Below are 16,123 nucleotides of genomic sequence, written 5' to 3'. Positions count from 1 at the left end.
GCACGCTTATCTTTTAATTTCTGTATTTAAAAATATTTAGCAGTGAATTTTCATGACACATATAAGCTGTTTTCTAATGTTTAAGTTTTCTCTCTGTGAGTGAAATTGCCATGGCTTCTCTTTCCCACTTTCGCACCTCGGGATAAACAGTAGGCACCTGTGATGGGAGGGTGAAAACACGTCCTAGCTGTTCTCAAGGGAGCAATGGCTTTGTGTGCTGTTTTGTTCCCTCCTTGTCACAGAATTAGGGGGCAGCCCATGCCCTGACAAGTTGCCTTAAAGAACGCTTTTAGACAAACACACTTGGGACTGAAATGGGAGGGGATAATCCTGATTCAGCATCTAGAGCCATGCTCCCTGGAAGCCTAAATAGCACGTGACAATTTCACAAAGTAATGTACATTACAGTTCCAGATCTGAGCTCTAATTTCGCACTTGCACAGGAGGTATTTTCTCTACTGAGCCATCACCCCAGCTCGGTATTTTCTGTTTCCAGGGCCATGTAGAATTGGAAGCTAATGCTATAGCTTGCAATATAGCATTTCCCTGTAAGTACTAGTTAGAAACTGCTAATATATACATAATACTTTGTAAAGTTAGTAAATTAGCTTCTAAAAGCATTCCTACTAATCTTAGTGCACTTTCAGATTATTTTAGTCACTTATGTAATAATTTTGCTTTTTCTTTTGGCCTTTCATGAATATACAGTTGTTTTCTTTTGGCTTCAGTGATCCTGTGGCTTGGTTCATTTTGATTTGCTATAAGGATTTTTGGTAATATAGGTCTTTTCAAGCAATAGATGACAATGTTAGCAAGATGAAGAATGGAGAATGAATAAATCAACTGACTAGTTGGATGCTGGTGATTGGTTGAAGCATGACATACTCTGAACTTATATGGCCTCTTTTTCCATTTAAAGTCTTTTCCAGTGATACTAGTCTGTGTCTTGGCTCATCAGTTGAAAGAAGTTTAGATTTAGATTCTTGTGGTCTGATGACTAAATCTGTTCTAAATCCTGTGATAGACTGTTAAAGCCACTTACATCAGAGCTAATTTGCTCATTTCACACTTTTAATCAGTATATAGCGATAGGTGTATACATAGAAGTATTTGATATGGCTTAGTGCTGTAAGCCACGCTGTCCTTCATTTCATGTTATTTCATTAGTACACCTGTGGCTTTTCTAAAGTTTCCCTTATTTTATTAGGCTTTTAAGGGTTTAGAAAAATATGTTATCAGAACTTAGGTCCAGTCTTTTTCTTTTTTCTTGGTTTTTTTTTTTTTTTTTTTTTTTTTTTACATTTTTCAAGACAGATTTTCTCTGCATAGCCTTGGCTGTCCTGGGCTCACTTTGTAAACCAGGCTGGCCTCTAAACTCAGAGAGATCTGCCTGACTCTGCCTCCTGAGCTGGGATTACAGGCGTGCACCACCGTGCCTGGCTTAGGTCCAGTCTTGAGTAAATCCTGGAATATCTAAGAGGGATGGTGTTTTCCCCATAGACCCTCAGATTGGGTTCAACTCTTTGAGCTTGCTTGTTTGCTAGGGAGAAATCTTCTTTGGTAATAGGATTTAAAGCTAATGCTGTCACCGTGGAAATATGAACTCCTTCCAAATGCTTTTTTCCAGAAAGTCTTAGTTAAGGATGTCATGTTTCCAGGAACACCCTGTTCTGAATTTATTAAAATCAGTTCAGAGCTTAGTTTTCCTTGCTAGTGTTTGACAGGAATATGGAAATAATTGTAATCACTTGATAGCTTGTGAAACTGATACAACACAGACTTTATTAATAAGAAGTGTCTGTTGATTTTTTCCTTTAAATGTATGCCTTTTATTTGTAACAAGAAAAGATGTTTTGGAGAAACAGACTGGTGAAAGCTATACATGGCAATACAAATAAAAAATATTATATAGGTTGGTTTTGACAGGCATTTTAATGTCCTTCATATTTTTTTCTTTTCTTATTTTCTTTTTATATAATTTCTTTTGATTGATTATTTGTCAGGATATAGGGGACTTTCTAGATATAGCAGAGTTCTTTTGTGTGACACGCTCTTTAATTATTTTATTCTTTCAACCTAACTTCTCTGAACTCATATTTATTTAGGTCTATAGCCTAATAGTTATAGCAATTAAGTGATTCACAAGTAAATTTTAATATGAAATAATTATTTCTTATGTTCATGCTTTCTTGTAAGAGGTATACCTGAGTATACACTGTTTAATTCTCGTTTCTAATTTAAATCTTCTCACTAGAAACATACTTTAATTTGGATGCACTAGTTTAAAGGATATTATTTTTTCCTCTAGGTTGCAGTGCAACAAAGGACGTATGTGACTTTTGGAGTAAACGTGGTTAGATGAGTTTCTCATTAAGCCACTTCATGGCTCTGCCTCAGTGTCCTTGTCAAAAAGAGAGCCCCTGGAGAGATGGCTCAATGGTTAAGAGCACTGGTTGCTCTTCCAGAGGTCCTGAGTTCAATTCCCAGCTGCAGTTCACAACCATCTATAATGAGATCTGGTGCCCTCTTCTGGTCTGCAGGGGTACATGCAGGCAGAGCACTGTATATGCAATACATAAATAAATCTTAAAAAAAAAAAAAGAGTGCTGTCTGCTCTTCCAGAGGTCCTGAGTTCAATTCCCAGCAACCATGGTGGCTCACAACCATCTATAGTGAGATCTGATGCCCTCTTCTGGCAGGCAGGTGTACATGCAGGCAGAACACTGTATACATAATAATAAATAAATGAATCTAAAAAAAAAAGGAGAGAGAGCCCCATAACTTACCTTATGGAATGTGAGTAATGGTTGCAATTAAATGTATTTATATTTACATCTAGCCAGGCAGTGGTGGTGCACACCTTTAGTCCCAGCACTTGAGAGACAGAGGCAGTGTGGATCTCCATGAGTTCGAGGCCAGCCTGGTCTACAAAGTGAGTTCCAGGACAACTAGAGCTGTTACACAGAAAAACCCTGTCTCAAAAAACGAAAAAAAAAAGTATTTATATTTACATCGATGCAACACTTAGAAAGAGTCTCAGGCTCCTGATAGTTCTTTTTGCTAGTGGTTGTGGCATAGTCTTTTGTGTACTGCATTTTCTGAGTACATTCTTCTTCTTCTTCTTTTTTTTAAATTTAACTATTTTACTTGTGGAGGCAGATGGCTTGTTTCTTTGGTTTTCTGTGTAGCCTTGGCTTTCTTGGACTCACTTTGTAGACCAGGCTGGCCTTGAATTCATATTGATTCGCCTGCCTCTGCCTCCCGAGTGCTGGGATTAAAGGCGTGCGCCACCACGCCCGGCTGTGGAGGCAGATGACTTGGAACCAGGCAGTCAGGACTTAGATTCGAACATCATGGCTTGCTAGTTCTCTGCCTCAGGGCAGAAATGCTTAAGCCTGCATTTCTTGTTTTTTTAAGCTGGAAAGACTGTTTTAGTATTTGAAATAAAATAATAGGCCCCTTAAAGTTGCTTTATACAGTGATGTGATAAATAAGTGTGTATTGAAATTATTAGCCTCTCATTAATAAAATTTAAAAATTGTGAATGTCTCCAGTAAATACTTTTGCCCAATTTTTTTAAGCCTCTGAATTTGAGAGTGCATATGATAAATTAGCCATTTTTATTAGAGAAGATTTTAAGTGATTAAAATTTGATATTTGGAAAATATACACTTCAAATTCTACACGTTGACTTCATAATAAAGGCATATTCTGTGTTTTAGGAAGAATATGCTGGCTGACGTCATTCTTACTGCACTTTCAGGTCTGAAGACGTGATGGCAGGAAACAGCCTGGTTTTGCCCATTGTTCTTTGGGGCCGCAAAGCGCCCACCCATTGCATTTCATCAATACTGCTAACAGATGATGGGGGCACAATTGTAACTGGATGCCACGATGGACAGATATGTCTCTGGGATCTTTCAGAAGAACTGGAAGTGAGTATTTGAAGTGTCTGCTGTCATCGTAAATATGTCAATAATTACTAGAACATTGCACAGTGCACTGTTTGCCTGCCCTTAGTTTTCAGTGTTGTGGGAATTATTTCTGTGTCAGCAATATTGATATTGAATACTTAACATGATTACTAGAAAGATTACCTTTTGAGACAGTATTTATTCATGTGTATATGTGTGACTGTGTGTGTGTGTGTGTGTGTGTGTGTGTGTGTGTGCGCGTGCGTGTGCATATGTTGCAGGATGCGCACAGAGACCTGAAGCTGGAGATACGGGTGCTCATGAGCCAAAGCCAGGTCACCTGAAAGAATGGCGTGTGCTCTTGACCACTGCGCCGTCTCTCCAGCCCATGGTTAACTTTCCAGCTTGTTGTTTACAGTAGTATTCTTGCCTTTCTAGGTGAATCCCCGAGCACTGTTATTTGGTCACACAGCATCCATCACGTGTTTGTCAAAAGCCTGTGCTTCTGGGGACAAACAGTACACTGTGAGTGCGTCTGCAAATGGGTAAGTCATAGTTTCTTTTTTATGTTCAGTTTTTTTGGTTAGGTTCCTCCCCTCCCCTAAATTTTCATGTCTTATAAAACTGTGGATTTTGGCTGAGTGTGGTGGTGCATACCTATAGTCCACTGAAGAGGCAGAGGCAGGTAAATTTGTATGAGTTTGAGGCTAGCCCTGGTCTACATAGAAAACTCTAGGCTAGCTAGGGCTACACAGTGAGACCCTGCCTCAAAAAAATATGTAGAGTTTTATTTGTCAGTTAAAAATTGCGTTTCTAGGGCTGAGCGATGACCCAGAGCTCTTCTAGAGGACCCGAATTTAGTTCCCAGCACCCATGTTTGGCAACTCAAAACCACTTTTAAGCTCAACTTCAGGGGACCCACCCACGGCATACTCACAAAGACTCACACATAACCACATAGGTAAAAAAATAAATCTTAAAAAATTGTATATATAGGTTACCATGCGACATTTACATTTTCGCACTCTATAACTAGCACCAGGTTATTGCAGTATTTTCTTGCACTGTCTGACTCTGGCGGAGGATGTTTGAATGATCGTTGTAAGGCTATACATTTTCCACAACTGACTTTCTGTAATACTTTATTGTCTTTCTTTGCCTTTAAGAAACTCAGAATATCGTGAAAGTAAAAGCATGATTGTTAGTTTGTTTGGCATTTTTATTGAATCAGAGGGCAGCTTTAGAGCTTTTAAGAGCCTCCAGTGATGCCAGGCTGTCACCAGTTGTGGCTGAGCTCAGCAAGCTTTTGCTATGAGATGCTGTGTGCTCATATGCTGCTGAAGCCTGTTCTCCTGGCTCAGAACATGACTCTGCTGGAAAGTCAGGCCACCGAGCAGTGCCTGTGGGGCCTGGAGTGTGAAGAACTTTAAAAACATTTTTGTTCTGTCTGAAAAAAATTTGAGAACTTGTAGGAATTTAAATAAAACATCTTTTTCTCCTTCTATAATATTAGTGTTAGAGTTAAACTTTATATGATTTTTTTGAACAGGAAGAGACAACATCAAGTACAAACATAGTACTTTTTTGTCAGTTAAAGGACATTTTGCATTGGAACACTTGTTTTTTTTTTTTCCCCTTCTTTCTCTTTTTCTTTTTCTTTTTGGTTTTCCAGGATAGGGTCTCTCTGTGTAGCCTGGCTGTCATGGAACTTACTCTGTAGGACAGGCTGGCTTGAACTTAGAGATCCACCTGCTGCCTCCTAAGTGCTGTTATTAAAGGTGTGTGCCACCACGTCTGGATAGGACACTTGTTTTAAGGTGAATGTTGATTGAGAAATTGTTTCAGCAAGGCATGGTGGTGTATGCCCAGGACACTTGTAATCCCAGCACTCCAGAAAGAGAGGCAGTGGTGTTCTTCAGGTTATAGCCCAGCCTAACCTTTAATACATAGTAAATTCCATGCTGACAGGGGCTACATAGCAAGAGTCTGTCTTAAAAACCGACTACCAAACAACACAAATATTTTTATATCATTTGAGATGTAACAAAATGGCTTCAAAATGAAAACCTCCAGTAAATATCATCATACTTTACTGATATTTTCTGTCAAATAAATCTTACTGTTTTAAAAGATAAGACATGTTACTATTTTTAATTTTCAGCATTGTCTTTAGTTTGAAATGTAAGGATTTTTTGATAGTCATGTGATGAAACTAACACAAATAAAAGCTGTGGCTCTGTGCTCACATTTGAGCTCCGTTGCCCTTAGCTGATGTGTGTTTTGCAGTGCTGCACGTGCAAGGTGCGTCGGTTCCACCCTCAGGCCTTCAGATCTCCCCTCCCCTCTTCAGTTCGTCGCTCAGCCTTTGTATAGCACTTCCAGGCTGGCTGTGCTTTTTTATTGTCCTAAACTTAGGGCTTCAGCATCAGGGAGCAGCTGCTGCTGGAAGCAGCCACTGTCAGGAACCTCTGCAAAGGAGAAGGAACACTCTGGAAAGCCTCAATTTAAGTTTTACCCAGAACTGCTCAGAAGACCCCAGCAACCAGGGAGGGGCCTAAGCAGGACGTAGACTGAAGTGGGGTGTCGGCGAGTTGGGGTTGGGGTTAGAGGAGTGAGTGAGAGGGATGGACGATTGATCAATAGCAGTAATAGGCATAAGCCACCTTCCTTCCTGTAATATATTAGTTTCAATGGAAGCTTCGCTCTAAGCCACTGTGACCAGCGTGCTTTTGTTAATTAGATTCAGCGTGAGCTATTATTTTGTTTTATAGAGAGATGTGCCTCTGGGATGTGAATGATGGCAGATGTATTGAATTTACAAAATTAGCCTGCACACATACTGGCATACAGGTTTGTATCTATCTTTTGTCTGAGTCAACACAGTTTATTACATCATTAAAACATGGTTTAAAGCAGTGAACCTGTATTTCTATGTGAAGAATGATGGGGAGAGGTAAGATAAGAAATATATATGGTAAGTGTTCCTCAGAGGACAGGATAGGTGGGAAGAGACCAGATACTGAGGAGCCTAACGGAGAAGGGTGTGTCATCAGCCATTTATCAGTGTTGCCTCTGTGGTTGGGCTATCCTGGGTACTCAGTGGAGAGGTTCTGTAACTCAGCTTTCCAGTGGAAGTTTCTCAGACACCCACTTTGAAAGAGAAAAGGGTTATTTTAACTCGCTGTCTTAAGAGTTTCTAGTTCGTGATCCAGGTTGCTTTTAGGCCTGTGGCAGGGTGCTAGCTGGCAGTAGCCAGGAATGCAGGGATGCGCAGTAGAGCAGAACTGCTTAGAAGAGGAGGAGGAGCTGGCATGCTACAGCACTTTTTAGGAGTGTTGCCATGGTGACTTAAAGGCACCCTCCTAGGGCCTGCTCCTAAAGGCCTTCCAGTGGCATCACCCTGGGATCAAGCCCTTAGCACATGGATCCTTGGGGGAACCCTGAAGACAGATTTCTATGAGTCAAGGCTAGCCTGCTCTACATAGTAAATTCCAGGCTAGCCAGGGCTACATGATGAGTGAGATGTTGTCTAAAACAAACAAATCCAAACCCCAAAACAAGAAAACAAAACAAACCTCAGAAACAACAGCAGAAAAGAAACAATATAATTTATCTAAAAAAAAGCCTTTGATACCAATGCAGATTTGACAAACAGTGGTACATGTTTTAGGGAGGTGGTGATTAGGTCATTTTCTGACTATTTCTTACCCTGGTGGCAGGAACCTATAAAATTTTTTTCACCAGTGGTTTTTTTTTTTTTTTTTTTTTTTAGAACATATGCTATTTATTTGAAAAGCAAAAACTGGGCTGGGGTAATAGTTCAATAAGTACAATTCTAGTAAGGACCTGGACTTGATCCCTTGAATCCATGTAAAAATAGTGGGCGTGGTGGTACATTGTGCAATTCTCGTGCTGAGGATGCAGAGACCAGTGACTGCCCGGCCAGCCAGTGAGAAACCTAGCCTTTAGATAGATGGATAGATAGATAGATAGATAGATAGATAGATAGATAGATAGATAAATATATAGAGACATACATAAATAGTTGAGTAAATAAATGAAATGGGATGGTGCCTGGAGAATGACACATTGAGGTGGGTCTTCCTACCTTAATTAACCCAATCTAGAAACTTCGTCACACACATGATGGCTTGTTGAATTCCTAGGTGGTTTGTGTTGACTAGTTTTATGTCATCTTTGTACAAACTAGAGTTATCTTAAGGGAGGGAACCTCAGTGGAAAAAATGTCCTATAAGATCCAGTGGTTGGGCATTTTCTTGTGGGAGGGCCCAGATCCTTGTGGACAGTGCTATCCCTGGGCTGGTGGTCCTGAGCTCTGTAAGAAAGCTGTAGGGGGAGGCCTGGTGGCACTCAGAGGAAGGATAGCAGGCTACCAAGAAGAGACTTGATACCCTATGAGCATATACGGGGGTGGAGGGGGGGAAGGAGGAAATCCCCCTCAGGAACAGTCATAGGGGAGGGGAATAAGGGGAAAATGGGAGGGAGGGAAGAATGGGAGGATACAAGGGATGGGATAACCATTGAGATGTAACAAGAATAAATTAATAAAAAATTAAAAAAAAAAAAAAGAAAGCCGGCTGAGTAAGCCTTGAGGAACAAGCCAGTAAGCAGCACCCTCCATGGCCTCGGAGTCAGCTGCTGCCTCCAGGTTCCTGCCCTGCGTGAGTTCCTGCCCTCACTGCTTTTGATTATGACCTGTTATATGGGGCTGTGAGTGAAATAAACCCTTTTCTCCCCAAGTTGTTTTTCACATGCTGTTTCATCACAGCAATAGGAACCCAGAGTAAGACATGGTTCGCGAGCCTGTCAGGTTGAAGGCATTGTCCACCACATTTACCTGCTCCTCTGTCTTAGAATTCATATTGGGTTTTAACTCAAAAATAAAAAGTTTGTTAAGCTAATTTTATTTGGGTCTTTTAAGGTTTGTGTGGTGTTACATGCCCTAAACTTATGGTATTCTGGTGGTAGAGGCAGGTGGATCTCTGTGCATTTGTTGCCAGGGTGGTATATATTGAGAGTTCCAGACTTGCCAGAGCAGAGCAACACTGTGAAACCCTGTGTCAAAAACAAAACAAAACAAAACAAAACAAAACAAACGAAAACCCTAAACACCAAACCAAACCAAAACCAAAACAATAATAAACTCCCCAAACAAAACACAAAACAAAAATGATCCCCCACCTCCTTGTGAGAATTAGAACAGTTTGCTTTAGATACTAGAGATGAGGATAAAAAGATGCTAAGAGTTCAAAACTCAGTATGTGACATTAGGAAATGGTTTTTTTCTTAAGTATTTAAGATTAATATACTCTAACATGGGTGTACTCACCCAAAATGATTACTGGAACAATTTAATGTTTAGGGGAATATCATACATAATGTGTTCAGTGAATGCATGTTAATCAAGTCGCTCATCTGAAGCAGCACATGTAAAGAATGTATCTTTTTTTTTAAAAAATTTGGATTTAGTTCTACCAATTCTCTGTTGGAAATCAGCAAGAAGGAAGACTTCTCTGCCATGGACATTATCCTGAAATCCTTGTTGTGGATGCCACCAGCCTTGAGGTGTTGTATTCGTTGGTATCAAAGATATCACCAGACTGGATTAGCTCCATGAGCATCATCCGGTCTCACCGGACGCAAGGTCAGTATGCCCCGCCCTCTGGCAGCTTGAACGTCATCTCACTGTTTGATTTACTATGAAGTGTCATAATCTGTCAAAGTTAGCAATTTTGGTTATATGCTTGTATTCAACAGGTGTTTGTTCCACTAATTTGTCATCTGTCCCCTTTACAAAGGGGTTTTGGCAGAATTACTGTTTAGCTCACAGGTGTTAGGTTACTTCCCCTCTGAGTGATGAGTCAGCAGGCTTCGGGAGGCTTTATCTTGTGTGGGCAGTTTCTCCAGTGAGGCAGGGTTAGCATTGCCAGGGTTCAGTGGTGATAAAAGCGCTAACTTCATGTGTGCCTTCTGGCTTCTGGCCTTATCTCTTACAAATAGGTACCATTTCTCATGGAGACAGTGAAAAGGGAAGAGAGAAAAATTCAGTGAATTTCTGTTAACTTGTGGCTATCCTCAGTAAATATTACTAGTTTTTTTTTCATTTATTTTGAAGACCTCCATTGAAAACCACGAGGGAAAACATAATTTCTTTTTTTCAGAAAAGAACAATGATATAAACACTGAATTTACATTATTCTAAGCATAGGGAGTCGTGGAGTTTTACTTGGTAAGTCATGAGAGCAGGCTGTTTTGATGTTAGAGGAAAGCATGCTGTGTCCCGCCTTGAGCTTCTTGTCTCTTCCTGGTCTAGAGGACACTGTGGTAGCGCTCTCGGTGACAGGCATCCTGAAGGTGTGGATCGTTACCTCTGAAGTCAGTGGGATGCAGGTGAGATGCGCAGTGATCCCTATCTATATTACAATATAATTTTAACCTCTTAGGAGTCATGTTTTTTTTTTCCTTTTTAGAAATTAATTTATTTTCTTTACATCTCAGTCATAGTCTTCTCCCTCCTCTCCTCCCAAGCCCACCCTCTCTTCCCCTTCCGCTATTCCTCAGAAATGGGGAGCTCCCTCTACCACTCACCCCCAGCTTATCAAGTCACATCAGGATTGAGTTCATCCTCTTTCCCTAATGCCTCATGCGTCTTTGCCAGATGGCAAGGCAATCCTGTTGGGGGGTTGATCAAAAACCAAGCAACAGAGTCCATGTCAGAGACAGCCCGCTCTCTTTACTAGTGGACCCACATGAAGTCTGAACTGCCCATTAGCTACATCTATGTAGAGGACCTAGGTCCAGTCCATGTATGGTCCTTGGTTATTGCTTCAGACTCCACAGAACCCTCTGGGCCCTGGTTAGTTGGATCTGTTGGTCTTCTTGTGGAGCTCTTGTCACCTCTTGGTCCTTCTATCCTTCTCCACTTTTCCACTAGACTCCCTATGCTTTGGCCAGTGTTTGGCTGTGAGTATCAGCATCCACTGCTGGGTAGAGCTTCTCAGAAGACAACTCTGATAGGCTCGTGACTGCAAGCATAGAGTATCATTAATAGTGTCAGGGGCTGACTGTCTTCCATGGGGAGGGTCTTGGGTTGGGCCAGGCATTGGTTGGACATTCCCTCCATCTCTGCTCTACCTGTTCTGTCTTTATCCCGGAATGTCGTGTAGACAGGTTAAGTTTTGGATCAAAGTTTTTGTGGGTAAGTTTGTGTTCCCCTCCTCCACTAGGAGTCTTGTCTGGTTAGAGGGCGTCCTCTTCAGTCTCCATGGCCCTGCTACTAGTATTCTCAGCTAGAATTCCCCTTATATCCTCCTAGAGGCCTATTCTGCCTTAGCTCTCCAGCTTGTCACAGAGATGCCCCTACCCATAGTTTCTCTTTTCTCTGCAGTCCTCAGCCCTCTTGCCCCCACCCTCCCCAGGTCTGATCTCCACTTTTATTTCTCTCTGTGATCTCTCTCCTACTTTGCTCCCTCTTTTCAACCACTACCTTTGTCTATTCTATTTACCCCTCTGAGGGTTTTTTTTTTTTTTTTTTAAGAATAAAGTGTTTCTATTGAAATAATAACATGCAGAGGTTAAAAAATGTCCCTAGTTTTGTTTGCTTGTGTGAGTGAATTATTTTCTGCCATTCTGATGGAGACATTTGGTCCTTTAAGGATATAAGATAAGAATCCAGAATATGAAGTAGAGAAATGTAAGAGGTGTGTCCCTCTTTAATTTGTTTAAACTGTTAGAAGGTAGCTTCTTGAATGAAATAACTAGAGCAAACCACTCATTTTAGTCACTTTTGCATCCCCATGACAAAATGCTGGCAGAATACCTGGCTTTGGAAGTCTAAAGGAAGAAAGGCTTATTTTATTCATGGCCTCAGAGACCTCAGCACATAGTGCTCGGCCTGACTCTGCCCAGTACTTAGGGGCATCTTTGCTACAGGAGCGTGGAGAGGGCACGGAGCCAGGAGGCGGAGAGTAAGGAAAGGGCTTAGGAGCAGGTGTGATTTTCAGAGGCACGCCTCCAGGGACCCACTCTGTAACTGCACACCTCCTAAAGCTCCCAAAGCCTCCAGTATCAGCGCTGGGTGTGGAATAAGGGTTAACACTTGAGCCTGTGGGGACAGTCATAGTCAAACACCAAGACCATCAGATACTCACACTAAGTTGCTTTTAGTCTTCTTTCATAGTACCAGACATAGAACTAAAATAATTAACTTTTGACAAGAAAGATCAATTTCCTGACAATATTGATATTTTTTACTTTAAATAGGGAAATATTAGGTATTGAGCTTAGAAAAAAACTGGAGAAATTGACCAGTGTTTTCTTTTTATGTATAACCATAGGATTACTGCAAAATTCAATCATCTGCCAGTTCCATTTACCAACAGGGTTTAATTTTGGGCAGCTTTGTAGCAAAGACATTTTTGCCCAGCTCTTTTAAGAGTATATTTTAAAGCTGTTACTGTTCTGGCTTTTACCCAAGGATCTAAAATGATGAATGTCTCCTGTAGTACTCTTGTTCCCTGGTGGTATCGTTATCATTTTGTGATGATTTAATTAATATGTTATTCCTGAGACCTTATAAATCTATTCTTTGCAGGATACTGAGCCAATATTTGAGGAGGAATCCAAACCAATTTATTGTCAGAATTGCCAAAGTATCTCTTTTTGTGCATTCACACAGAGGTCACTTTTGGTTGTATGCTCCAAATATTGGAGGGTAAGTTGAAAATACGAAGTTGTTATTTTGTCCTTCATGATAAAATTTATTTTAAAAAATTTCAAAGATAGCCGCAAAGATGTAGTTGGCACAAAACTTGTCATTTGGAGCTCCTGTTTGGTTTTGATGTTTTTTGAGGTATTGGGACTTAATGCTATGTATCTGTCTTTTTTTGTTTTAGTCCATATAATGAATGGTTTAATGACTATATTTTGCTGGTCTTAGTTTTTACTTTTTGCTACTATTTAGTTGTTCTGTACAATGTAAGTGGTGGCAATGAGGTCTCCATAGGCTGGACATTTCTTGTAGTATGTTACTAAACAAATGATACATTTGTTTCCCGACTTCTTCAAATTGAAAGGATTTAAAAAAAAATCTTTGTTTTTGTTTTTGTTTTGTTTTCCCTGAGACAAGGTTTCTCTGTGTAGCCTTGGCTATCACTGACTCACTTTGTAGACCAGGCTGGCCTCTAACTAGGTGATCCGCATGCCTCTGCCTCCTGGAGTGTTGGAATAAAAGTGTCACCACCACACCCAGCTCAAATTGGAAGTTGTGGACAGCTAAAGATGAAAGGAGGGGGTTTCCTCTACATTGCTTGTCTTATCCAGTGTGTTTTGAGCATTTATCCTGTACTTAGCTATTTTTTAAAAATTTTCCATGTATTTAAAAATTTATTTTTTATTTTTTGTGATTGTAATAAAATTACATCATTTCCCCTTCTCCTTCTTCCCACCAAACTCTCTCATATATTCTTCCTTGATTTCTCTCACATTTATGGCCTATTTTTTCATACATTTATGTTACACATAATGTATATACATATATTCCTAAATACTTGAGCACAACCTGCTTAACTACGTATGTGTGCAGGCCTGACCATTTGGTGTTGGATAACTAATTGGTGTGTTTTCCCCTGGAGAAGTCTATTCGCCAGCCCTCAGCAGTCCTGGGTTTCCTGTCTTGTGGGCCTTTCTCCATCTATGCCAGCATGCCTGTTGGTGACTGGCTCAGCGCATGTTTAGGCAGTTATGTTGGTGAGACTTATGGTGTAGCTTCTGACATTTCTGGGAGATAAAGTCTCAGAGAAATTCCCTGCTCCTTGGGTTGTTACAGACTTTGCAACCCACCCAGGCATTATTCTGCAGTGATCCCTGAGCCTTAGGTGAGGGATTGCTTTGTAGATGTGTACACTGGGAGCAGACTCCACAACTCTGCCTTTTGATTGGTTGTGGATTTTGTGATGGTTTCTTTGACATGGGGTAAGGACAGATGTTTAGACCTGTTAGGGATTATGCTGGTTGCATATTCAGAGGAAGGTGTGTTAAATATTTAAATCTGTTAAACAAATCACTGCAAAACATACACTAGAACAATAGAAATGTATTCTTCCCCTTTTTTGTGGGAGGGGCATCAGGGCCTCCTTTAATTGGCGCCTCCTCTGGTTCAGAGTCTTTGATAGGCTGCCATCACAGCATCCTTTGGAACTCTGACCTCAGCTGCAAGTTGAGCTTCTGGAGGATCCCCTATGCTTCCGTGTATAGCAGTTGGTAGGCCTTTCACCTCACTGACTGTCTTCAGTCACCACTCAGTGAGGTGAAAGGCATACCAACCGCCATACAAGGAAACATAGGAGATTCTTCAGAAGCCTGTGCAACATCACTAGGTGCTGTCCCTGGTGAAATTATAGCAGCTTGGCCTTCTCCTATATAATTATTAAATATTAAAATGGAAACTGTTACCTTCCTACTCATAATGATTTTACAACATTGGTTAAATAAGGCCAAGCAAGATAATTCTACTGTTCAGAAAATATTATAATGCCAGAGGATCTGGCCAGAAATGTTGCCAGACACTGTATTAAGTCATGGTGTGTATTCTAGAGGGCAGAGTGCCTGTATTTCCATATCCCACAGCATAGGAAAGACCAAGGATTCCTGTTTCTGTGTTGGCAGCACACCTAGTCCACTGCCTGCCAGAGGCTGCCCAAAGCTGGCACCTATGATGACTGCCCCAGCTTTCGCTGAGAAAATGTCTTCATTTGCTGAATTATATTTTAAAAGCCTGGGCTTGTTAAATATGTTTTCCGAGGTTTTCTTTCTGGTGGAGTGTTACCCTAGCTGTCCTACATCATAACAAGCTAGAGTAAAAAGAACGTGTGGACTTCTTTTTCTCCCAGGTGTTTGATGCTGGAGACTACTCCCTGCTCTGCTCAGGGCCTGGTGAAAATGGACAGACGTGGACTGGAGGGGACTTTGTGTCTGCAGACAAAGTCATCATTTGGACTGAAAATGGGCAGAGTTACATCTACAAACTCCCTGCTAGGTACGAAATCGCTAAGAAGTTATGATTTCAGTCATGTGATGTAAATATTTAACTCCAGAATGTCTTAAGGTTCGTATATAATCCCAGTTTAACTTCTAGGTACAAAACCAAACTAACAAGCAAAAGCCAGGTGGATTTTTACACTTACTTATTTACTATATGCATGCGTGCATGCAGATGCCACTGTGTATGTGTGTGCAGGTCAGAGGACAACTCATGGGCATCAGTTTTCTTCTTCCGTCATGCAGGTCCCAAGGATAAAACTCAGGTTGTCAGGTTTGGCGGCAAGCTCTCTTACTGGCAAAACAGCTCATGAGCCCTCAAAGATTTTTTTTTATGAAATTATTTAATTCCTACTTAAATTAATTGAAACTTAAATAAAAATGCCATTTTTGTCTGTTGTAATAAACCCTGGGAATAAAGTATTTAGTATCATTTATTATATTTTATTTTATTTTATTTTTGAGACAGAGTCTCACTGTACAGCTCTGGCTGTCCTGGATTTCACTATGTAGACCGGACTGGCCTTGAACACACAGAGAGCTGCAAGCCTCTGCCTCCAAGTGCTGGGATTATAGCTATGCCACCGTGCCTTGGCCTCCTGTTTGTATTTTAAGTGGATACTTTTCTGTTTCAGTTGCCTTCCAGCTAGTGATTCATTCCGAAGTGATGTGGGGAAAGCAGTTGAAAATTTGATTCCTCCTGTGCAACATAGCCTTTTGGATCAAAAAGATAAAGAGGTAAAGTTCTTCAGGTATCATTTATAATTGATGGTGTACAGGCATTTGAACGGTTCAGTAAGATCTAGCAGAATGTTAGAGTTCACAAAAAATCTTTTGATATGGTGAGTTACAAGCACATTTCAAAATTTGCAGACTTTTAAATATGTAATTTAATTATTAAATAGTACTTGCCTTTATTTAAGAATATGAGTGATCTTAAGTTGCTTATGTATTAGTGATTTTTTAAATACAATTCATATTGACTGTTAATTTATTTAATACTTGTATAGTTAAAACACAGTGAGACAGTGTTTGAAGGACAAGGGTAAGTATGTGCTATGCTGACTGATCTATTATTTCATTCATGAACTGCAGTATTTCTGTGAAATCAAGCAGTGACTCAAATAACTGGATATTAAAAATAAAATTTA

The 16,123-nt window shown here is 40.4% G+C and overlaps 1 protein-coding gene across 2 annotated transcripts in view; it reads left to right on the top strand.

Moving 5' to 3' along the window:
* Positions 1–16,123, top strand: part of WDR7 (WD repeat domain 7) — a 277,823-nt gene that overhangs the window by 6,357 nt on the left and 255,343 nt on the right. For both annotated transcript variants that reach the window (XM_084779255.1, XM_084779254.1), the window contains exons 2-9: positions 3,764–3,935; positions 4,353–4,459; positions 6,686–6,764; positions 9,405–9,579; positions 10,249–10,325; positions 12,529–12,648; positions 14,825–14,970; positions 15,608–15,710. In XM_084779255.1, the coding sequence (XP_084635381.1) occupies positions 3,777–3,935; positions 4,353–4,459; positions 6,686–6,764; positions 9,405–9,579; positions 10,249–10,325; positions 12,529–12,648; positions 14,825–14,970; positions 15,608–15,710 (966 nt within the window). In that variant the 5' untranslated portion in view covers positions 3,764–3,776. The remainder of the gene's footprint in view (positions 1–3,763; positions 3,936–4,352; positions 4,460–6,685; positions 6,765–9,404; positions 9,580–10,248; positions 10,326–12,528; positions 12,649–14,824; positions 14,971–15,607; positions 15,711–16,123) is intronic.

This window comes from Acomys minous (assembly GCF_964271855.1).
Source record: "Acomys minous genome assembly, chromosome: 4".
Taxonomy (NCBI): Eukaryota; Metazoa; Chordata; class Mammalia; order Rodentia; family Muridae; genus Acomys; species Acomys minous.
Note: the sequence above shows the minus strand (reverse complement) of the source record. Positions and strands in the feature narration are given on the sequence as shown.